This window comes from Macaca mulatta, chromosome 16, assembly GCF_049350105.2.
Source record: "Macaca mulatta isolate MMU2019108-1 chromosome 16, T2T-MMU8v2.0, whole genome shotgun sequence".
Classification (NCBI taxonomy): domain Eukaryota; kingdom Metazoa; phylum Chordata; class Mammalia; order Primates; family Cercopithecidae; genus Macaca; species Macaca mulatta.
In genome coordinates this window covers 3211890-3236373 of record NC_133421.1, presented here as the reverse complement: position 1 = coordinate 3236373, position 24484 = coordinate 3211890, and the positions used below count along the sequence as shown (strand labels likewise).

The window sequence follows — 24484 nt, the reverse complement described above, 5'->3', positions numbered from 1 at the left end:
TTTGGAGACCAGCTATGAGTGTATCCTTACTGCCCCTTTAAATTCACATGGGCAGTCTTAGTTCCTGGTTTTTGCCTTAAGGTTTCTCATTTACCCTTTTGTTTTAGATGTTGTTTAGATGTTGAGGACCCAGAGTTGTTTTTTTCTTTTTACTCCTCTACTGCCATCCATATATTCGTCTGTATGTATATATGTATATATATATTTTTTTTTTTTTTTTTTTTTTTTTTTTTCTGAGACGGAGTCTGGCTCTGTCACCCAGGCTGGAGTGCAGTGGCGCGATCTCGGCTCACTGCAAGCTCCGCCTCCCGGGTTTACTCCATTCTCCTGCCTCAGCCTCCCGAGTAGCTGGGACTACAGGCGCCCGCCACCTCACCCGCCTAGTTTTTTGTATTTTTTAGTAGAGACGGGGTTTCACCGTGTTAGCCAGGATGGTCTCGATCTCCTGACCTCGTGATCCGCCCGTCTCGGCCTCCCAAAGTGCTGGGATTACAGGCTTGAGCCACCGCGCCCGGCCTGTATGTATATTATACATATATGCCCCACCTCTGCCCAGGTTTCTGTTGCTGTTTAAATGCATTGCTAACTTGTGTTCTTAACTTCTGCTTGGGATTATAGGGCCCTGTAGGGAAGGGTCCTGGCTGTGGCTTTTGGGCTGCTGGTTGGCGAGTCTGGCTGTTTTTCATGCGTGGCATTACCCCTTTGTTGGAGCGATGGCTGGGCAACCTCCTGGCCCGGCAATTTGAAGGTGAGTGGTTTTCTCTGTGTCCAACTTCTCCTGTTACTGCTTCAAAGCTACCTCTTGTTGTCTGAGTCTATTCCCTGCTCTTGTATGAGCACCCCTTCCTACTGGATTGCCTTCAGGTTCAGTTCTCAAAATGAGTCTGACCTAGTTTTCTATTTCTTGGGCTTCCTTCTGGGGCCTTGAGAGGCAATCATGCACTTGCAGGAGTGGACATTCTTCAGAAGCGTAGTTGTGAATGTTTAAGGTAGCTCATCTTTTTGCATATGCTGGGCACATGGACGCTTTGTTAATACCTAATTTTATTGTGACCATAATAAGTGAGGGACATGAAGGTAGAGATCCTTATTGAAAGCAAGGAATCATGCTTGTAATCCCCTTGGGATACTCTACTTCTAGGTCGACACTCAAAGGGGGTGGCAAAGACAGTAACAAAACAGCGAGTGGAGTCACATTTCGACCTGGAGCTGCGGGCAGCTGTGATGCATGATATTCTGGACATGATGCCTGAGGGGATCAAACAGAACAAGGCCCGCACAATCCTCCAGCACCTCAGTGAAGCCTGGCGCTGCTGGAAAGCCAACATTCCCTGGAAGGTGGGCGTCTCTGCATTTCCTTGGAGGGTGAACATCGTCTTTAGGTCAGGATCACCACTCTGGGACTCATGAAGGGCCTATCTGGCTCCCACCTCTTTTCTTTTCTCTTTTAGAGAGGTGCTTGCTGTGTTGCTTAGGCTGGCCTCAAGCTCAAGCTCCTGAGCTCGAGCAGTCCTCCTCAGCCTCCTGAGTAGCCGGGACTACAGGTGTGCACCGCAGCACCTGCTTTATCCCGGCTTGATTGTGCTTTTTGGACTTTTAGGTCCCTGGACTGCCAACGCCCATAGAGAATATGATCCTTCGATATGTGAAGGCCAAGGCTGACTGGTGGACCAACACTGCCCACTACAACCGAGAACGGATCCGCCGAGGGGCCACTGTGGACAAGACTGTGTGTAAAAAGAACCTGGGCCGCCTCACCCGGCTGTATCTGAAGGCAGAACAGGAGCGGCAGCACAACTACCTGAAGGTTGGGCAGAGTAGGCTGGGCTGGCTGTGAGCGGTCGGGGAGTGGGCATGAGGGAGGACTGCAGAGTTGTGACTGAACCTTGTTCTCGAGGGAGTGGGCTATAGCGGGAGGCTAATTTCATGTCCACCTTGCAGGACGGGCCTTACATCACGGCGGAGGAAGCAGTGGCAGTATATACCACCACAGTGCATTGGTTGGAAAGCCGCAGGTTCTCACCCATCCCATTCCCCCCACTCTCCTATAAGCATGACACCAAGTTGCTCATCTTGGCATTGGAGCGGCTCAAGGAAGCTTATAGGTGAGTATTAGGGTAGATAGGTTCCTGCTGGGAAGGTGACAGCAGGGAATAGCATCACCCTCAGAGTCCAAAGAAAGAAGGTGTAGCCCCAGCCTCTTCTGGTTTTACTTCCTCCTGGTTTTCCCATTCACCGTTCCCATTGCCTTATCAGTGTGAAGTCTCGGTTGAACCAGTCACAGAGGGAGGAGCTAGGTCTGATTGAGCAGGCCTACGATAACCCCCACGAGGCGCTGTCCCGCATCAAGCGTCACCTCCTCACACAGAGAGCCTTCAAAGAGGTGAGTGAGAGCCTCCCAAGTTTTCTTTTTGGTTCTGCCTTTCATTCTTGGTAGAACCAAAGGTAGCAGGTTGCCTCAGGTGATTGGTGTGAACCAGCCTCCTTGTACCACAGGTGGGCATTGAGTTCATGGATCTCTATAGCCACCTGGTTCCAGTATACGACGTAGAGCCACTGGAGAAGATAACTGATGCCTACCTGGACCAATACCTGTGGTATGAAGCCGACAAGCGCCGCCTGTTCCCACCCTGGATTAAGCCTGCTGACACAGAACCACCTCCACTGCTTGTTTACAAGTGGTGCCAAGGTAGAACTTTCCTGAGATTGCCCTGTGAGGAATGGGGGATGAATTTAGTTCTATGTCAAAATTCTCATCTGGGCAGCATGATTGGTTTACTCTCCTGATGCATGGTAGTAAAAGGAAGTAGTGTTCCTGTTAAACTGAGGAAAGCCCATAGTCAAAGCAATCCGGATGACTACGTGGAATGGTAGTGGGATTGGTTGTGGAAGGTGATGATAATTACTGTGGGGCTAGTCCTGAAAGAGGATTTCTAACCTGCTGGAGACCTGCCTTGCTACTCCTCAGGCATCAATAACCTGCAGGACGTGTGGGAGACAAGTGAAGGCGAGTGCAATGTCATGCTGGAGTCCCGCTTTGAGAAGATGTATGAGAAGATCGACTTGACCCTGCTCAATAGGCTGCTGCGCCTCATCGTGGACCACAACATAGCTGACTACATGACAGCCAAGAACAATGTCGTCATCAACTATAAGGTATGTCTCAGGCACAGTAGCACGAAGTTGTGTGTGGAATGGTGGTCTGGCCCACTGACTCAAAATTTGCTGCAGGGGAGGCCGAGTGCAATGGTTCACGCCTGTAATCCCAGCACTTTGGGAGGCTGAGGCGGTTGGATCACAAGGTCAGAAGGTGGAGACCAGTCTGGCCAACATGGTGAAACCCTGTTTCTACTTAAAAAAATAAAAAATTAGTTGAGTGTGGTGGGTGCCTGTAATCCCAGCTACTCGGGAGACTGAGGCGGGAGAATCACTTGAACCCAGGAGGCGGAGGTTGCAGTGAGCTGAGATTGCGCCACTGCACTCCAGCCTGAGGGACTGAGCATAACTCCACCTTGGAGGGGAGCCGGGGGAATAGAATTTGCCGAGGGGAGAACAAAAGAGGTTGACCCTGGAGAATCCTGGGACATGGCTCAGGTTGTTAAGAATTGTCGTTCTTTCTTTCTAGGACATGAACCATACGAATTCATACGGGATTATCAGAGGCCTGCAGTTTGCCTCGTTCATCGTGCAGTATTATGGCCTGGTGATGGACTTGCTTGTATTGGGATTGCACCGAGCCAGTGAGATGGCTGGGCCCCCTCAGATGCCAAATGACTTTCTCAGTTTTCAGGACATAGCCACTGAGGCTGCCCACCCCATCCGTCTCTTCTGCAGATACATTGATCGCATCCATATTTTTTTCAGGTGAGGGCTTACCTGGATTCCTAGCCTTGCAGGGTACTGAGGCATATGCTTTGCCTCTGAAATCAGCTATTGTAGCTGAGTTGACTTAACTGCTGTTGGGGCTTTAAAATGGAATGAAGCCCGGGGAGGGTGGGGGTAGGATGGGGTGGGGTCTCCGTCTGTGGAGCTGGAGGACCCGTGGGGTCCCAGATCTCAAGTGTATTAGGGCCTCAGCAGTGTACTTGGTCTGGTGTAGGTTCACAGCAGATGAAGCTCGGGACCTGATTCAACGTTACCTGACAGAGCACCCTGACCCCAACAATGAAAACATCGTTGGCTATAATAACAAGAAGTGCTGGCCCCGAGATGCCCGCATGCGCCTCATGAAACATGATGTTAACTTGTGAGTCCAGGTTGGGGCTGTGTGAGCTGGAAGGACATAGGCTAAGGGCCCAGAGAGGGCATACCTGAGGCTGTGTCCTGGGTGGGAGACGTGTGGCTGTGGCAGGATATCATCAGTTGGCCTTTGAAGGGAAGTTCCTTCCAAGAAACTGATGTGACCATATGGTTCTCTGTGGGCAGAGGCCGGGCAGTATTCTGGGACATCAAGAACCGCTTGCCACGGTCGGTGACTACAGTTCAGTGGGAGAACAGCTTCGTGTCTGTGTACAGTAAGGACAACCCCAACCTGCTATTCAACATGTGTGGCTTCGAGTGCCGCATCCTGCCTAAGTGTCGCACCAGCTATGAGGAGTTCACCCACAAGGACGGGGTCTGGAACCTGCAGAATGAGGTACAGCCTGGGAGGGGCTGGGAGTGACATGAGTGCGCCTGCACTTGCTGGGTGAGTGGGAGCCAGGAACACGGGCATCCCTTGTCCTTGTCAGTCACCGGAGCCTTGTTGGGTGGAAAGGCTTAGTGGTGAACACAGTTGGCTCTTGCTTCTATGGGAGTTCCTCAGACAAAGTAACCTTGACTTTGTGGTTTAGGTTACTAAGGAGCGCACAGCTCAGTGTTTCCTGCGTGTGGATGATGAGTCAATGCAGCGCTTCCACAACCGTGTGCGTCAAATTCTCATGGCCTCTGGCTCCACCACCTTCACCAAGGTACAAGGCCGTCATCCCCAGCTTCCCTCTTGTCCTCTGCTGTCCTCTGCTCATCTCACATCCCTTTCACTTCCCCTGATGGCTTCTCCTTCCTTCTCCACTTTGCTTAGTGTGCCAGTTTCCATGCTCTGTGCAGTAGCGGCTTACAGTGTCAGGTCACTTTATAGTTATTTTCTGAGAATTCCTTGTAGGAATTCTGCAGTCTCCTTCTTACGGAGTTGTGATGATTCTAAATTAAGGCAACAGTAAAAGTTGGATTTATTATTTTGAACAGAAAAGCATTATTTTTGCACTTTCTTAGGGGCTTGTCTAAATTATGCTAACCAGTGGCATAGAGAACCTGTGAAAAAGCAGCTCTCATAGGCATCTCAGAGTTTGTTTCTCCTTCACTTACCTTTAGATGCCCAGCTGAAGGCAACTGGAATTGAGAAAGAAAAATCTGAGGAATTTCGAACTATGTATATTGAAGTTTTCACAAGGTTTAAAAAGTTACCTTGGCCAGGCACAGTGGCTCATGACTGTAATCCCAGCACTTTGGGAGGCCGAGGCTGGTGGATCACCTGAGGTCAAGAGTTTGAGACCAGCCTGGCTGACGTGAAAATACAAAAATTAGCTCTGCTAAAAATACAAAAATTAGCCTGACCTGGTGGCAGGTACCTGTAATCCCAGCTACTTAGGAGGCTGAGGCAGGAGAATCGCTTGAATCCAGGAGGCGGAGGTTGCTGTGAGTGGAGATCTTACCATTGCACTCCAGCCTGGGCAACAGAGCAAGAACTCTATCTCCAAAGAAAAAAAAAAAAAGTTACCTCACTCTGGTTTCCATTAGAGTAACTGTTAACTATAACATTTTTCTTGTATTTGAACGTTCACATCTCAAAATGTGTAGCATTTACATGCACAGAATGTTTTCTGTTTTTTAGTAAGTCTTCTGTTAAGGATACGTTCTATTATGTTTTAGAACTATTGCATTATGGTTGAGTTTCCTTTATCCAAAATTCTTAGGACCAGAAATGTTTTGGATTTCAGGGGTTTTTTTTTTAAATATTTTCATTATTATTATTACAGACAGCGTCTCACTCTGTCACTTAGGTTGAAGTGCAGTGGTGCTATCGTAGCTCACTGCAGCTCAAGTGATTGTCACACCTCAGCTTCCTGAGTATCTGGGACCACAGGTGCATACTCCACCATGCCTGGCTAATTTAAAATTTTTTTTTTTTTTTTTTTTTTTTGAGATGGAGTCTTGCTCTGTCACCTAGGCTGGAGTGCAGTGGTGCGATCTCGGCTCACTGCAAGCTCCGCCTCCCAGGTTCACACCATTCTCCTGCCTCAGCCTCCCGAGTAGCTGGGACTACAGGCGCCTTACACCACGCCCAGCTAATTTTTTGTATTTTTTTTAGTAGAGACGGGGTTTCACCTTGTTAGCCAGGATGGTCTCTGTCTGCTGACCTTGTGATCCGCCCACCTCAGCCTCCCAAAGTACTGGGATTACAGGCGTGAGCCACTGCGCCCGGCCTGATTTTTAAATTTTTTGTAGAGCTGGGATCTCACTCTCTTGTCCAGGCTGGTCTCAAACTCCTTGGGTTCAAGTAGTCCTCCTGCCTTAGCCTCTCATAGTGCTGGCTTATAGGTGTGAGCCGCCATGCCCAGCCTCGAAATATTTTCATTATACTTACAGGTTCAGCGTCCCTAATCCAAAATCTGAAATGCACCAATGAGCATTTTCCTTGAGCATCATGTTGGCGCTCAGAATGTTGGGACTCAAAACGTTTCAGCTTTTTGAGCATTTGGGTTTTAGATTAACCTGTGTCTGGGAATCTGCGAGAGCACCAGAGTTAATGATTGCTCTAACCCAGCTTGGAAGTGGAGGAGGAAAGGATTCCTGAAAGAAGTAGCATGTGATGAGGCAGGTGAGGGAGGGCGTTCCTTTAGCCAGAAGTGTGGTGATGTAACTAGCTTGGTGTACATGGGACTATGGAAAGTTCAAGGTTTGTTGGAGTAAACTGTGGAATTGGGAATGTTAAGAGATGAGGCGGGATAAATAGTGGAGAGCCATATCATAGAGGGCATTGCACACCTTAGGAAGAATTATGTAAGGGTCTTAAACACGGAGTGACTTTGTCAGATTTGTTTTCCTTTTTTTTTTTTTTTTTAACTTCCCACATTACAGATGTAGACTTTGTCCGATTTCTGTGTTAGATGATTCACTCTTGCAGCTGTGAGAAAGATGGACCTGAAAGGATAGGATGAGTGACCAGGTTTGGGGACCACTGAAGAAGTCCAGATAAAAATGATGAGAGCGGCCGGGTGCCATGGTCGTGCCTGTAATCCCAGCACTTTGGGAGGCCGAGGTGGGCGGATCACCTGACGTCAGGAGATTGAGACCATCCTGGCTAACACAGTGAAACCCCGTCTCTACTAAAAAATACGAAAAATTAGCTGGGCGTGGTGGCGGGCACCTGTAGTCCCAGCTCCTCAGGAGGCTGAGGCAGGAGAATGGTGTGAACCCGGGAGGCGGAGCTTACAGTGAGCCGAGATCACGCCACTGCACTCCAGCCTGGGTGACACAGCAAGACTCCGTCTCAAAAAAAAAAAAAAAAGATGAGAGCAGGCCGGGTGCAGGGGCTCACGCCTGTAATCCCAGCACTTTGGGAGGCCCAGGCGTTTGGATCACCTGAGGTCAGGAGTTTGAGACCAGCCTGACCAACATGGGGAAACCCCTTCTCTACTTAAAATATGAAAATTAGCCAGGCGTTGTGGTGCATGCCTGTAATCCCAGCTACACAGGAGGCTGAGGCAGGAGAATCGCTTGAACCCAGGAGACAGAGGTTGCAGTGAGCTGAGATCCTACCACTGCACTCCACCCTGACAATGGGGTGAGACTCTGTCTCCAGAAAAATATATAAATCAGTAAAAATGATGAGAGCAGTGAAAGTAGAGGTAGGAAGAGGGGAACAGGTTTGATAAGAAGTTAGCAGGTAAAATCAGCAGAACTTTGTGGTCATGGGATGCTGAAAGAAAAGTGAAAAATGATGTGCAGATGTTGGCATGGGTGACTAGGTGGATGTTAGTGCCACCAACTGGAAGACTACATGAACAAGAGCAGGTTTAGGACAGAAGATAGAAAAATCTAGTTGAGGATATATAAAGTTGGAAGTTCTGAGAACATTTAGATGGAGGTGTCCAGCAGGCGTCTGTTTATACCATATTTCTTCAGTTCCAAGATACGTATTTAAGTACATGTATACACGTATGTGTAGATTCCCCCTGCTACCTTAGTGGTGCCTCTTTAATTGATGATCTGTGAGATTTGATTTAAAAAGTATGAGTTTGACATTCCAGAGAGAAATGAAACTAGAAAGGGAAGAGCAGTCAGGGATAACTTAGGGGTTCCGAGGTGAGTAGCAATCTGAAGAAGCATGGAGGATAGGTCTGGATCAAAGATGTAGATTTAGGAGTCTATCAGCAAAAGGTTGAAAGCTCAAGAATGAGTGACATCACCCAGGGACAGTGTAGAGTGAGAAGAGGAGAGGGACAGATTTGGAACTGTGGGGAATACCGAGATTAAGTGTGGCCAGAACCTGTGGGAGAGTGCTGGGTCTTGGAACCAAGGCCTTCAGGAACATGTGTCCAGAAATGGGGTGGATGCTTAGCAGTGTCAGTTGCCTAAGAGCATTGGGTTAGATAAGGACTGAAAAGTAGCCATTGGATTTGGCAGTTAGATAAGAACTGAAAAGTAGCCATTGGATTTGGCAGTTAGGACGTCACTGGTGACCTTAGCAGGAGCTGTTACAGAAATAGTAGGGATGGAAGCCAGATGGCAGTGGGTGAGGCTTCATGGAAAGTGAGTGAGTGGAGACAGCAAGGACAGTCTGTTTGCCAGTTGAAGAGAAGGAAGGACATCAGATGCCACCTAGCGGGAGCTGTAAGTCAATGCAGGTGTTTGAATGGCAGTGACCTGAGTATGTTTTAATTAAGGAGCCCAGTAGCAGTTCAGTGTACAATAGAAAAGTGTGGGCCGGGCGCGGTGGCTCAAGCCTGTAATCCCAGCACTTTGGGAGGCCGAGACGGGCGGATCACGAGGTCAGAAGATCGAGACCATCCTGGCTAACACGGTGAAACCCCGTCTCTACTAAAAAATACAAAAAACTAGCCGGGCGAGGTGGCAGGCGCCTGTAGTCCCAGCTACTCGGGAGGCTGAGGCAGGAGAATGGCGTGAACCCGGGAGGCGGAGCTTGCAGTGAGCTGAGATCGGGCCACTGCACTCCAGCCTGGGCGACAGAGTGAGACTCTGTCTCAAAAAAAAAAAAAAAAAAAAAAAAGAAAAGTGTGGTAACTGGCCGGACGCAGTGGCTCCCACCTGTAATCCCAGCACTTTGGGAGGCCGAGGTGGGCGGATCACCAAGTAAGGAGTTCAAGACCAGCCTGGCCAATATGGTGAAACCCCATCTCTACTAAAAATAAAAAAATTAGCTGGGCGTGGTGGCGGGTACCTGTAATCTCAGCTACGTGGGAGGCTGAGGCAGGAGAATTGCTTAAACCTGAGAGGTGGAGGTTACAGTGAGCCAAGATCGTGCCACTGCACTCCAGCCTCGGCAACAGAGCAAGACTCCGTCTCGAGGAAAAGAAAAAAAGAACAGTAGGTAATTGATGCGCAGAGGTGCAGAGGGTCTCACTAGGGATAGAATGAAGAGCAAGCAGAAGACAAATCCTCTGAACCTAACAGGAAAGCGGTCTGGATATAGATGAGGTTAGTGGGAAGCTGTAACAGGAGTTTGAGTTTTTCAGCTTCAGTTGGGCTGGAGTGAGGGGAGAGTTGTGTGTCGTGAATTTGATGGTGTTAGGGTATGATGATTGCTGAAGAAACAGAGAGAGACTGGAAGGCGTGTTGAGAGCTCAGGTGGGTTTTGGGCAGACAGCTCTAAGTAAGCATTTGTTTTTCCCAGAATCACTTAGTTACGCAGTGACAGGGATGGAGAAGGTGGATAGATTATACTGGTGATTAAGGAATAGAGTTTTGTTAGAAGACAGTTGTGGAGTGGTAAGGGATTGGGTGCAAGGGAATCAAGAGTGCAGGACCCAGCTGGGCGTGGTGGCTCACGCCTGGAATCCCAGCACTTTGGGAGGCCGAGGCGGGTGGATCACAAGGTCAGGAGATCGAGACCGTCCTGGCTAACGTGGTGAAACTCTGTCTCTACTAAAAATACAAAAAATTACCCGGGTGTGGTGGCGGGCACCTGGGAGGCTGAGGCAGGAGAATGGCGTGATCCCGGGAAGCGGAGCTTGCAGTGAACTGAGATCACGCCACTGCACTCCAGCCTGGGCGACAGAGCAAGACTCCGTCTCAAAAAAAAAAAAAAAAAAGAGTGCTGGACCCCACTGGGATCCTGGAATAGGGGAGAGAAGAGAGAGCAGAAAAGGCCATTGGCCTGGAAAGAATTGTAGGGATCAGGGAACTATATAAGAAGTTAGAGGCTGAGGAGTGGAGGAGTGCTGAGAGGCTGAGGAGTGGAGGAGGGTGAGAGGGTGAGGAGTGGAGGAGGGTGAGAGGGTGAGGAGTGGAGGAGGGTGAGAGGGTGAGGAGTGGAGGAGGGTGAGAGGGTGAGGAGTGGAGGAGGGTGAGAGGGTGAGGAGTGGAGGAGGGTGAGAGGGTGAGGAGTGGAGGAGGGTGAGGAGTGGAGGAGGGTGAGGAGTGGAGGAGTGGAGGAGGGTGAGAGGGTGAGGAGTGGAGGAGGGTGAGAGGGTGAGGAGTGGAGGAGGGTGAGAGGGTGAGGAGTGGAGGAGGGTGAGGAGTGGAGGAGGGTGGGGAGTGGAGGAGGGTGAGAGGCTGAGGAAGCGGTTGGCTCTAGCACAGGCTCTGGAGTCAGGTGGGTTCACATCATACCTTTGTCATGTTACTAGTTGGGATCTTGGGACAATTGCCCATGTTGGGCCTCAATTCCCTCATCTGTAAAATAGGGATACTGATAAGACCTAGCTCAGACGGCTTTTGTGAGAATTAAATGAAATAGGGTATTTAGTGAACCATACTACTTGTCAATTGCTTGATAAAGCTGGGCACGGTGGCTTATGCCTGCAATCCCAGCACTTTTGGAGGCCGAGGTGGGAGGACTGCTTGAGCTCAGGAATTCGAGACCAGCTTAGGCAACATAGCAAGATCCTATTTATATTTAAAAATAAATAAATAGGCTGGGCGCAGTGGCTCCCGTCTGTAATCCCAGCACTTTGGGAGGCCGAGGTGGGTGGATCACGAGGTCAGGAGTTCGAGACCAGCCTGGCCAATATGGTGAAAGTCCGTCTCTACTAAAAATACAAAAATTAGCATGGTGTAGTGGTGTGCACCTGTAGTCCCAGCCACTTGAGAGGCTGAGGCAGAAGAATTGCTTGAACCTGGGAGACAGAGATTGCAGTGAGCCGAGAACATGCCACTGCACTCCCGCCTGGGCAACAGAGAGAGACTGTCTCTCAAAAAATAAATAAATAAATAAATAATATAAATTAAGATAGATTTTAAAAATATGTTTAAAAAGCTATATTGGCTATGCACGGTGGCTCACGCCTACAATCCCAGTACTTTGGGAGGCCGAGGCAGGCGGATCACGAGGTCAGGAATTCAAGACGAGCCTGACCAATATGGTGAAACCCCATCTCTACCAAAAATACAAAAATTGGCCGGGCGCGGTGGCTCAAGCCTGTAATCCCAGCACTTTGGGAGGCCGAGGCGGGTGGATCACGAGGTCAGGAGATGGAGACCATCCTGGCTAACACGGTGAAACCCCGTCTCTACTAAAAATACAAAAAACTAGCCGGGCGAGGTGGCGGGCGCCTGTAGTCCCAGCTACTTGGGAGGCTGAGGCGGGAGAATGGCGTGAACCCGGGAGGCGGAGCGTGCAGTGAGCCGAGATCACGCCACTGCACTCCAGCCTGGGAGACACAGCGAGACTCCGTCTCAAAAAAAAAAAAAAAAAAAACAAAAATTAGCTGGGCGTGGTGGCATGTGCCTGTGATCCCAGCTACTCGGGAGGCTGAGGCAGGAGAATAACTAGAACCCCGGAGGTGGAGGTTGTAGTGAGCTGAGATCGTGCCACTGCACTCCAGCCTGGGTGACAAAGTGAGACTCCATCTCAAAAAAAAAAAAGAGGCTGGGCGCGGTGGCTCAAGCCTGTAATCCCAGCACTTTGGGAGGCCGAGACGGGCAGATCACGAGGTCAGGAGATCGAGACCATCCCAGCTAACACGGTGAAACGCCGTCTTTACTAAAAAACACAAAAAAACTAGCCGGGCGAGCTGGCAGGCGCCTGTAGTCCCAGCTACTCGGGAGGCTGAGGCAGGAGAATGGCATAAACCTGGGAGGCGGAGCTTGCAGTGAGCTGAGATCCGGCCACTGCACTCCAGCCTGGGCGACAGAGCGAGACTCCATCTAAAAAAAAAAAAAAAAGGCTATGTCATGGGCAAGTTGTATAACTTGTTTTTTTAATGAAGACTTAAGAGGTATAATGTATATAAATTTCTTACCATGGTACCTAGTACATGTAGACCTGAGTAAATATTATTTTCCTTCCTACCTCTTATCCCCCAGGAATTTCTGCTATTTAGTAAAGGAACACTGGACTTCTCAGGAATTTATGCTTCCTTCCGTTCTGGGATAGAGCACTGTTAACTACAACAGAAGTACTGTGTTCCGTTACACACATAGCAATTCCAAGTGCAGTCAGGGAATTTACTAAACCTAATGGGAATTGTCCACTTGCCTTTACTCCAATATCTAGCCCATCCTGGCCCCTGGCCCTCCTTTTTCTTTGAGGTGGAGTCTTGCTCTGTCGCCCAGGCTGGAGTGTAGTGGCATAATTTCTGCTCACTGCAACCTCCGCCTTCCGGGTTTAAGTAAAAATCCTGCCTCAGCCTCCTGAGTAGCTGAGATTACAGGTGCCTGCCACCATGCCTGGCTAATTTTTGTGTTTTTAGTAGAGATGGGGTTTCACCATGTTGGTCAGGCTGGTGTTGAACTCCTCACCTTATGATCCGCCCGTCTCGGCCTCCCAAAGTGCTGGGATTACAAGCGTGAGCCACCGCGCCCGGCCCCCTCCTTTCTGTAGATCTGCCCGGTTGTCTCATCCTGTGGACATGTGAGATGCTCAGTCTCGCTTTCGTATTAGGGTTTTTAAGCTGTTATCTCACCTGCAGTCCTTTCTCCTTGCTTGTCTGAATACTATTTGCTCAAAGCATATTACTATGGTAACTCCAGCCAACGTACTTTCACCTCAATAATTATTCAGAAGACATTTTTTGCCTTAAAGTCTTGACTATATCATTTGATATTTTGTGGTTTGCTGTCTTGTTTTATTGAGCTTTTCAAATAAACAGCTTTGGTTTCATTTTTCTCTTTTTTGTTGCGTTTTTTTTTTTTTTTTTTTGAGATGGGTTCTCTGTGACCCAGGTTGTGCAGTGTCACAGTCTCAGCTCACTGTAATCTCTGCCTCCCAGGCTCAGGAGACCCTCCCACCTTAGCCTCCCAAGTAGCTGGGACCAGTCACATGCCGCCATGCCTGGGTGATTTTTCTTTGTATTTTGGATAGAGACAGTTTCGCCATGTTGCCCAGGCTGGTCTTGAATTCCAGAGCTCAGGTAATCCACCCCCCTGGGCCCTCAAAGTGCTGGGATTATAGGTGTGAGCCACTGCGCCTGGCCTTGTTGCATTGATTTCTTCTCTTATCATAGCCATCCCTTTGCTAGTTTGTTAAGATAAAAGGTTAGATTATCAATTTTGGACCTTTCTCTCTTTTTTATTGGAGATGGAGTCTCACTCTGTTATTCAGGCTGGAGTGCAGTGGCGCGATCTTGGCTCACTGCCAGCTCTGCCTCCCGGGTTCACGCAATTCTTCTGCCTCAGCCTCCCAAGTAGCTGGGACTGCAGGCGCCCGCCACCATGTCCGGCTATTTTTTTTTTATTTTTTTTATTTTTAGTAGAGACAGGGTTTCAATTTGTTAGCCAGGATGCTCTCAATCTCCTGACCTCGTGATCTGCCCGCCTTGGCCTCCCATAGTGTTGGGATTACAGGTTTTAGCCACCACACCCGGCCTGGACCTTTCTCTCTTTCTCTTTTTTTCTTGTTTTTTTTTTTTTTGAGGCGGAGTCTCACTCTCTCACCCAGGCTGGAGTGCAGTGGTGCAATCTTGGCTCACGGCAACCTCCGCCCTAGGAGTTCAAGTGATTCTCCTGCCTCAGCCTCCTGAATAGCTGGGATTATAGGCGCCTGCCACTGCGCCAGCTAATTTTTTTTGTATTTTTAGTAGAGGCGGGGTTTCACCATCTTGCTCAGGCTGGTCTTGAACTCCTGACCTCGTGATCCACCCGCCTTGGCCTCCCAAAGTGCTGGGATTACAGGCCTGAGCCACCGTACCCGGCTGACCTTTCTCTTTTTCTAATAGAATTATTCACTCTGTAAATTTTCTCTCAGCATTGCTTTAGCTTCATTCCTCACTTTTTTTTTTTTGAGACAGAGTCTCACATTGTCACGCAGGCTGGAGTGCAGTGACGCGATCTCGGCTCACTGCAACCTCCGCCTACTTGGTTCAAGCAATTCTCCTGCCTCAGCCTCCCGAGTAGCTGGGATTACAGGGGCGTGCCACCACGCCCAGCTCATTTTTTTTTTTTTTGTATTTTTAGTAGAGATGGAGTTTCACCATGTTGGCCAGGCTGGTCTTGAACTCCTGACCTCGTGATTCACCTGCCTTGGCTTCCCAAAGTGCTGGGATTACAGATGTGAGCCACTGTGCCCTGGCCCCATTCCTCTCATTTTAATATGTTGTGTTTTCGTTTTTATTTAGTTAAAAGTATGTATATATACACATATGTTTTTTGTTTTTTGGTTTTTGTTTTTTTTTTTTTTGGTTTGAGACAGTGTCAGTGTCGCTCTGTCGCCCAGGCTGGAGTGCAGTGGCATGATCTTGGCTCACGGTAACCTCTGCCTCCCGGGTTCAAGCAATTTTCCTGCCTCAGCCTCCTGAGTAGCTGGGATTACAGGCACCCACCACCACGCCCAGCTAATTTTTGTATTTTTAGTAGAGACAGGGTTTCACCATGTTGGACAGGCTGGTCTGGAATCCCTGACCTCGTGATCCACCCACCTCAGCCTCCCAAAGTGCTGGGATTGCAGGCATGAGCCACCATGCCCAGCCCGTGAAAAGTATATTCTAATTTCCCTTATGAGTTCATATTTCACCTGAGGTTGTTTTGAATTATGCTGTTTACATATTTGGAGGTTTCCCTTATTAGTTTCTACTTTGATTCCATGATGATTAGGAAACATGTTCTATATGATGTTAGTTTTTAAAAATGTATCAAATTTTTTTTTTTTTTTTTTTTTTTAGTAGAGACGGGGTTTCACCGTGTTAGCCAGGATGTTCTCTATCTCCTGACCTCGTGATCCGCCCGTCTCAGCCTCCCAAAGTGCTAGGATTACAGGCTTGAGCCAAGGCGCCCGGCCCAAAATTTTTTTAAAAAATAATTAATTAATTTAGAGGTGGGGTCTCATTCTTGCCTAGGCTGGTCTCAAACTCCTGGGCTCAAGCGATCCTCCCGCCTTAGCTTTCCAAAGAGTTAGGATTATGGGCATGAGCTACTGCATCTGGCTGAGGCTGACTTTTTTTTTTTTTTTTTTTTGAGATGGAGTCTTGCTCTGTCGCGCAGGCTGGAGTGCAATGGCATGATCTCGGCTCACTGCAAGCTCTGCCTCCCGGGTTCAGGCCATTGTCCTGCCTCAGCCTCCCGAGTAGCTGGGACTATAGGCGCCACCACCACGCCTGGCTTTTTTTTTTTTTTTTTTTTTTTTGATGGGGTTTCACTGTGTTAGCCAGCATGGTCTCGATCTCCTGACCTTGTGATCCTCCCGCCTTGGCCTCCCAAAGTGCTGGGATGCTGGGATTACAAGCGTGAACCACCATGCCTGGCAGGGGCTGATTTTTTGATGTCCTAGCATACAGTCTATCGTGGTGCCTGTCCCATGTGTGCTGGAAAAGATCTGTTAATCTATATTCTGCTATTGTTAGGTTGAGTATTGTACAAATGTTAGGTTCAGTCAATTGGTTACATTGCTCAAGTCTTCTATATTCTTAGTGATAGTTTTTGTATATTTCTATCGGTTACTGAGGAGTATTAGAAATCTCTAGTAATCTCAGCAGTTTGGGAGGCTGAGGCTGGTGGATGGCTTGAACACAGGAGTTCGATCAAGACCAGCCTGGGCAACATAGTGAAACCCCATCTCTACAAAAAAATACAGAAATTAGCTGGTGTGGTGGTACATGCCTGTAGTCCCAGCTACTTGGGAGGCTGAGGTGGGAGAGTCTCTTGAGCCTGGGAGGTGGAGGCTGCAATGAGTGGAGATGGTGCCATTGCACTCCAGCCTGGGCAACAGAGCAAGACCCTGTCTCCAAAAACAGAGAGAAAACTCCAGTTACAGCTGTGAGTTTATTTTCTTTCAGGTCCATCATTTTTTAGATTCTGTTATTAGTTATATAATGTATTTAGGATTATTAGGTCTTCTGAACGAGTTGACTCCTTTATCGTATCAAATATCCCTCTGTATTCCTGATAGTATTCCATGGTCTGAAGTCTTTAACATCAGTAGTGCCACTCCAGCTTTGTTTTGTGTTTACATGGGTGTATTTTTCCATCTTTTTACTGTTAATCTGTGTCTTTGTAATTAAAGTTCATTTCCTATCAACAGCATATAGTTGGATCTTTTTGTTGTTGTTGTTGTTGTTTTTTTTTTTGTTTTTTTTTTTTTGAGACGGAGTCTCGCTGTGTCTCCCAGGCTGGAGTGCAGTGGCGTGATCTCGGCTCACTGCAAGCTCCGCCTCCTGGGTTCACGCCATTCTCCCGCCTCAGCCTCCCAAGTAGCTGAGACTACAGGCGCCTGCCACCACGCCCGGCTAGTTTTTTGTATTTTTAGTAGAGACGGGGTTTCAGCATGTTAGCCAGGATAGTCTCGATCTCCTGACCTTGTGATCCACCCGCCTCGGCCTCCCAAAGTGCTGGGATTACAGGCTTGAGCCACCGCGCCCGGCCTTCTTGTTGTTTTTGAGATGGAGTCTCTCCCTTTGTTGCCCAGGCTGGAGTGTAGTGGCGTGATCTTGGCTCACTGCAACCTCTGCCTCCCAAGTTCAAGTGATTCTCCTACCTCAGCCTCCCAAGTAACTGAGTCTACAGGCGCATGCCACCATGCCCAGCTAATTTTCGTATTTTTAGTAGAGACGGGGTTTCACCATGCTGGCCAGGCTGGTTTCGAACTCCTGACCCCGAGGCCCGCCTTGGTCTCCCAAAGTGCTGGGATTACAGGTGTGAACCACCGAGCCCGGCGTTTTTATTTAAATCCAGTTTGACAATGTTTGCTTTACAAATGGTTTGAATACCTCAATTAAGGTTAATGTAACCATCAATGTGGCAATTAGGTCAGTTTAAATCTATCATCTTATTTTTTTTAAATTTATTTTTTCTGTTTTTCTCTTGTCATGCCTTCTTCTGAATTTAGTTATTTTATGACTTTATCTCCACTCTTCACTTATTTGGCTACATGGTTTTTTTCTTCTTATTTGCTCTAAGATTTACAGTATACATCCTTCACTTATCATGATCTACTGTGACCATTAGTCTACTACGGATCGCTTAACATATAGTACAAGAACCTTAGAATAATACACTTTAACTTCCACTCCCACTCTTGGTAGTATTTTTGTCATAACATTTTAGTTGTACATGTATTAAAAGTGCTATAATACTTTGTTACTCTTTTTGCTTTGAACAGCCTTTATCTTTTATAGAAATTGCAAAATGAGAAAAAATATTTTTTGCATTTTACCCACATACTATTTCTATTTCTGGTGTTCTTCACTACTTTGTATAGCTCCATCTGGTGTGCTTTTTCTTTTTTTTTTTTTTTTGAGACAGAGTCTCGCTCTGTCTCCCAGGCTGGAGTGCAGTGGTGCGATCTCAGCTCACTGCAACCTCTGCCTCCTGGGTTCAAATGATTCTCTTGCCTCAGCCTCCTGAGTAGCTGGGATTACAGGCACCTGCCACCACACCCGGCTAATTTTTGTATTTTTAGTAGAGACGGGGTTTTGCCATGTTGGCCAGGCTGGTCTCCCAACTCCTGGGCTCAAGCAGTCCTCCCACCTTGGCCTCCCAAAGTGCTGGGATTATAGGCGTGAGCCACTGCGCCCAGCCTCATTGTGATTTTGCTTTCTATTTCCCTAGTGACTAATGATGTTGAACTCAAATCTTTCTTGAGTAGTAGAGATAAAATAACTGGATCAAGTAAGTAGTCTCCCCCCTCCCCGCCCTGGCTCATCTGTAATTGACTTTTTTTCCTACTGTCTTTAGATTGTGAATAAGTGGAATACAGCTCTGATTGGCCTTATGACATACTTTCGGGAGGCTGTGGTGAACACCCAGGAGCTCTTGGACTTACTGGTAAAGTGTGAGAACAAGATCCAGACACGCATCAAGATCGGACTCAACTCCAAGATGCCAAGTCGGTTCCCCCCAGTTGTGTTCTACACCCCTAAGGAGCTGGGTGGACTTGGCATGCTCTCAATGGGCCATGTGCTCATCCCCCAGTCCGACCTCAGGTACAGCCCGGTTAAACATATTTCTAAAGCCTGTTGCTTAGGCCCTGAGGGAAGTGGGTGTTTCTTTAGTTTTAGGCTTTATTTTTTCTTTAATCTTGGTTGTACCCCAAACAGGTGGTCCAAGCAGACAGATGTAGGTATCACACACTTTCGTTCAGGAATGAGCCATGAAGAAGACCAGCTGATTCCCAACTTGTACCGCTACATACAGCCGTGGGAGAGCGAGTTCATTGATTCTCAGCGGGTCTGGGCTGAATACGCACTCAAGAGGCAAGAGGCCATTGCTCAGAACAGGTGGGCATCTAGGAGGGCATGCCAACCCTGGGGCAGGGGCAGGTGGTGGCCTTTGGACTGTGTGTGGAGTTCAGGGTCAGAGCATGCCATGGTTTTATGGAGGTGAGAAGGCTGGTTCTACTGACCCTAATTACTTTTGGCCAGGAAGGAGTGCTGAGCTCCTCATGTGAGATTGCGTTTTGACTTGAATCTTTCTTTTTTTGGAAGACGCCTGACTTTGGAAGACCTAGAAGATTCATGGGATCGTGGCATTCCACGAATCAATACCCTCTTCCAGAAGGACCGGCACACACTGGCTTATGATAAGGGCTGGCGTGTCAGAACTGACTTTAAGCAGTATCAGGTATGTGGAGGGAGGAGATTTTCCCTGAATCAGGAAAACCCATGACTATCCCAGAAACTGGGGCACCCAGAAGCTTGACCGTGCCTGCCTTCCTATCTAGGTTTTGAAGCAGAATCCATTCTGGTGGACACACCAGCGGCATGATGGGAAGCTCTGGAACCTGAACAACTACCGTACAGACATGATCCAGGCCCTGGGTGGTGTGGAAGGCATTCTGGAACACACACTCTTTAAGGGCACTTACTTCCCTACCTGGGAGGGGCTTTTCTGGTGAGGATTCTCCTCTCTTAGAAGGACCTGTCACAACCCTTTGAGCTCATCTCTTGTGTACCTCTGTGATTTCCTATGGTGTTCCCCAGACAGCCACCTCCAGGAGGTCAGCAGGGTGCTGGGAGATGGCAGGATATCACCTCACCAGTATCTCTTGCTCCCCAGGGAGAAGGCCAGTGGCTTTGAGGAGTCTATGAAGTGGAAGAAGCTAACTAATGCTCAGCGATCAGGATTGAACCAGATTCCCAATCGTAGATTCACCCTCTGGTGGTCCCCAACCATCAATCGAGCCAATGTGAGTGTGATTGATAGACGCTGGAGATAGGAAGCTAAAAATAGTTGTTTCTTCTTGCCTTGGTTATGTCATGAGCACCCGAGTCTCTCGATCTCTAATGTCCCATTGTCGTTTTCCTGGCAGGTATACGTAGGCTTTCAGGTGCAGCTAGACCTGACGGGTATCTTCATGCACGGCAAGATCCCCACGCTGAAGATCTCTCTCATCCAGATCTTCCGAGCTCACTTGTGGCAGAAGATCCATGAGAGCATCGTTATGGACTTGTGTCAGGTGGGCTGGAATCGAGGGAGAGGGTGCTAGAGAGTCGGCTCAGCTTGCCCTTTTGCATATGGGAAATCCACCTTGGAAGCTCTGAGGATGAGACTCCTATTGCCTCATTATCGTATTCTACAAACTCTGATTTTAATTGGGCTTCCTTAACAAGTCTTAATGTCTCCATCTTTTCCTTCAGGTGTTTGACCAGGAACTCGATGCACTGGAAATTGAGACAGTACAAAAGGAGACAATCCATCCCCGAAAGTCATATAAGATGAACTCTTCCTGTGCAGATATCCTGCTCTTTGCCTCCTATAAGTGGAACGTCTCCCGGCCCTCATTGCTGGCTGACTCCAAGTAAGTGCCTCAGGACCCAGCCCTGGGCAGCCAGGAACTTTAGTTTTCCTTTTCTTCTAGCACTGCAACTTTAGGAATTGTCCCTGTCTGCCTTTGTTTCAAACTTGGAGCCAGTGCTACCCCTGGAGCCTGTCAACACCCTTAGTCAGAGCTGCTGATTCTCTGGGGTCTTGCTGATCTGGAACAAGTTGGTGGAGTGGGTGGGATGGTGTTGGGATTTAAGTGGTTCTGGGGGCATTGGTTATGCCCATGGGTTCCTAGAAGCTTGAACCCTCTTCATCTTCAGGGATGTGATGGACAGCACCACCACCCAGAAATACTGGATTGACATCCAGTTGCGCTGGGGGGACTATGATTCCCACGACATTGAGCGCTACGCCCGGGCCAAGTTCCTGGACTACACCACGGACAACATGAGTATCTACCCTTCGCCCACAGGTGTACTCATTGCCATCGACCTGGCCTATAACTTGCACAGGTGAGTTGAGGCTCAGAACCATGTATTTTCAGGCCAGGCGCAGTGGCTCATACCTGTGATCCCAGCATTTTGGGAGGCCGAGGTGGGCAGATTGCCTGAGCTTGGGAGTTTGAGACCAGTCTGGGCAACATGGTGAAATCCCATCTCTACCAAAATACAAAAAATTAGCTGGACGTGGTGGTCCGCACCTGTAGTCCCAGCTTCTCGGAAGGCTGAGTTGGGAGAATTGCTTGAACCCAGGAAGCGGAGGTTGCAGTGAGCCGAGATTGTGCCACTGCACTCCAGCCTGTGCGAGACTCTTGTCTCACACACACACACACACACAATCCATGTATTTTCCATTAGCCCCATACTTTAATGTAGTCATACTTTTTTACTTCACCTGAGTGAGGGAAAGTGGCCCATTCCTCCTGTGGGTCACTGATTCTCTTCTCCAGCCTGTATGTACACATGAGCAGAGTGTTGTCAGCCTGGCCAACAGTCTTTCTTCCTCCGTAGAGTTGCAGTTTGTCTTGTTTCTGGGGCTATCAGCCTGGTCTTAACTTTTCTTGACCCTTTTACCTTCCCAGTGCCTATGGAAACTGGTTCCCAGGCAGCAAGCCTCTCATCCAGCAGGCCATGGCCAAGATCATGAAGGCAAACCCTGCCCTGTACGTGTTACGTGAACGGATCCGCAAGGGGTTACAGCTGTATTCATCTGAGCCCACTGAGCCTTATTTATCTTCTCAGAACTATGGTGAGCTCTTCTCCAACCAGATTATCTGGTTTGTGGATGACACCAACGTCTACAGAGTGACTATTCACAAGGTGAGTGTTACCAGCAGTGTATGGGTGCGGGACTCTGTACAGGGCTGTGGGAGGGTAATGGGCTCAGTGTGTACATATGCTGGGAAGGAGGCAGGGTGGTGATGTGTAGGCCATGCTAACAAATGCAGTCCTTCTCTAGACCTTTGAAGGGAATTTGACAACCAAGCCCATCAACGGAGCCATCTTCATCTTCAACCCACGCACAGGGCAGCTGTTCCTCAAGATAATCCACACATCTGTGTGGGCGGGACAGAAGCGTTTGGGGCAGGTGAGCAGGTTTAAAGATGAAGAGGCCATAGAACCATGTTGCCTCTTATTCTTGGGGTGGACTGGGTAGTATTTACTGGTTTGTTAGATGAAAGGCTGAGAACATCTCATTTGGACTTATCCCCTAAATTCCTTGGGAAGTATTCTGTGGGAGGTCCAAGAGTATATGAGGTGCTTCGTTCCCTTCCAGCTGGTCTGTTTCCTGAATTTCTTTTTCTTTTTTTTTTTTTTTTTTTTTTTTTGAGACGGAGTCTTGCTCTGTCACCCAGGCTGGAGTACAGTGGCCGGATCTCAGCTCACTGCAAGCTCCGCCTCCCGGGTTTACGCCATTCTCCTGCCTCAGCCTCCCGAGTAGCTGGGACTACAGGCGCCGCCACCTCGCCTGGCTAGTTTTTTGTATTTTTAGTAGAGACGGGGTTTCACCGTGTTAGCCAGGATGGTCTCGATCTCCTGACCTCGTGATCCGCCCGTCTCGGCCTCCCAAAGTGCTGGGATTACAGGCTTGAGCCACCGCGCCCGGCCTTGTTTCCTGAATTTCTAACCTTTCTTGAACAGGGCTATCAAAAATCATTTTTCTAGGCCGGGCGCGGTGGCTCAAGCCTGTAATCCCAGCACTTTGGGAGGCCGAGACGGGTGGATCACGAGGTCAGGAGATCGAGACCATCCTGGCTAACCCGGTGAAACCCCGTCTCTACTAAAAAATACAAAAAACTAGCCGGGCGAGGTGGCGGGCGCCTGTAGTCCCAGCTACTCGGGAGGCTGAGGCAGGAGAATGGCGTAAACCCGGGAGGCGGAGCTTGCAGTGAGCTGAGATCCGGCCACTGCACTCCAGCCCGGGTGACAAAGCGAGAGACTCCGTCTCAAAAAAAAAAAAAAAAAAAAAAAAAAATCATTTTTCTAAAGGCAACACTTATTCTTGAAACATCCACTTTGACTCAGTCTCTTCTCTACCTCAGAACTCTTGCTGAATTAACTCTTCTTTAGCTTCCTAGACATTCAACATCTGGCTGGGCTGTATCTGTCCAGCCAGTTTCTCTTCCTTTACATTTATAGCATATTTCCTCTTACAGTCAGTCCAGGATCTTAGTAGCCCAAACCCCGATGCTCATCTCCACATCTGTGTTTTGCTCGTATTTTTCTTTCTAGAATGAACTCCCCTCTTTGCTCTGTTAATCACAGTCCCTCCTTAAGACACGTTTTTTTGTGCAGCTTTTTTCTGATCCTAGTAGCCTTAATTTATTTTGCTCCTGAACTCCGTAATGCAGTATATGGTTTAGCACATACTCGTGTCAGCGTGTGGTATTGTCTTGTTGAAAGGGGCCGTCAGCCTGGTCATTGGACACGGCCGTTTGATACTCTTCTACCTTCTAAGTGCCTAACGTTTAACACCAGCGTTCAGTAGAAACATAGTTGGATTGTTTCAAAACTAGGATATTCTGTTCTAGTTGATCTAGGAGGGTAGAGACTAAATTTCGATTTTCTTCTCTCTTGCTTTTAAGTTGGCTAAGTGGAAGACAGCTGAGGAGGTGGCCGCCCTGATCCGATCTCTGCCTGTGGAGGAACAGCCCAAGCAGATCATTGTCACCAGGAAGGGCATGCTGGACCCACTGGAGGTAAGAGGGTGGGTGGGGTAGAAGAAAAGAAACTGAGACCTTTAGGCCGTTTCTCATCTTGGACTTGATCTTGTCTTAGGTGCACTTACTGGACTTCCCCAATATTGTCATCAAAGGATCGGAGCTCCAGCTCCCTTTCCAGGCGTGTCTCAAGGTGGAAAAGTTTGGGGATCTCATCCTTAAAGCCACTGAGCCCCAGATGGTTCTCTTCAACCTCTACGATGACTGGCTCAAGACTATTTCATCTTACACGGTACGAACCTCGGGAAGAGAAGGTCGCTGGAGGAGGAGCGGGTTTAGGGTCAGGAGAAGATCCTGTGTCTTAGGTTTTTTCCGTTTTCACATTTTTAGCCTATAGATTGGGTGGGAACTCTTGACTGTCATGAGGGTTTAAGACCTTAAAGTTAAAAATTAACTCTTGGGGCCGGGCGCAGTGGCTCACACCTGTAATCCCAGCACTTTGGGAGGCTGAGGTGGGTGAATCACCTGAGGTCAGGAGTTTGAGACCAGGCTGGCCAACATGACGAGACCCCATCTCTACTAAAAATACAAAAAAAATTAGCCGGGTGTGGTGGGACGTGCCTGTAGTCCCAGCTACTTGGGAGGCTGAGGCACCAGAATCACCGGAACCCAGGAGGCAGAGGTTGCATGAGTCGAGATGGTACCATTGCACTCCAGCCTGGGCAACAGAGTGAGACTGTCTCAAGAAAAATAAATAAATAAAAAAGGCCAGGCGCGATGGCTCACGCCTGTAATCCCAATACTTTGGGAGGCCGAGGTGGGTGGATCACGAGGTCAGGAGATTGAGACCATCCTGGCTAACAGGGTGAAACTCCATCTCTACTAAAAATACAAAAAATTAGCCAGGCGTGCTGGCAGGTGTCTGTAATCCCAGCTACTCCAAAGGCTGAGGCAAGAGAATGGCATGAACCC

At 48.5% G+C, this 24484-nt stretch overlaps 1 protein-coding gene across 1 annotated transcript in view; it reads left to right on the top strand.

Annotated features, from left to right (window-relative positions):
* PRPF8 (pre-mRNA processing factor 8) overlaps window positions 1–24484 on the top strand; it is a 37118-nt gene that overhangs the window by 6917 nt on the left and 5717 nt on the right. The window contains exons 14-36 of the mRNA XM_015118186.3: window positions 619–748; window positions 1142–1338; window positions 1601–1807; window positions 1942–2105; window positions 2257–2383; window positions 2497–2689; window positions 2969–3156; window positions 3626–3864; window positions 4100–4246; window positions 4426–4636; window positions 4833–4949; window positions 18325–18572; window positions 18687–18866; window positions 19074–19209; window positions 19310–19479; window positions 19645–19774; window positions 19898–20044; window positions 20226–20386; window positions 20673–20864; window positions 21434–21671; window positions 21811–21939; window positions 23438–23551; window positions 23631–23804. Coding sequence (XP_014973672.1) covers window positions 619–748; window positions 1142–1338; window positions 1601–1807; window positions 1942–2105; window positions 2257–2383; window positions 2497–2689; window positions 2969–3156; window positions 3626–3864; window positions 4100–4246; window positions 4426–4636; window positions 4833–4949; window positions 18325–18572; window positions 18687–18866; window positions 19074–19209; window positions 19310–19479; window positions 19645–19774; window positions 19898–20044; window positions 20226–20386; window positions 20673–20864; window positions 21434–21671; window positions 21811–21939; window positions 23438–23551; window positions 23631–23804 — 3939 coding nt within the window. The remainder of the gene's footprint in view (window positions 1–618; window positions 749–1141; window positions 1339–1600; window positions 1808–1941; window positions 2106–2256; window positions 2384–2496; window positions 2690–2968; window positions 3157–3625; window positions 3865–4099; window positions 4247–4425; window positions 4637–4832; window positions 4950–18324; window positions 18573–18686; window positions 18867–19073; window positions 19210–19309; window positions 19480–19644; window positions 19775–19897; window positions 20045–20225; window positions 20387–20672; window positions 20865–21433; window positions 21672–21810; window positions 21940–23437; window positions 23552–23630; window positions 23805–24484) is intronic.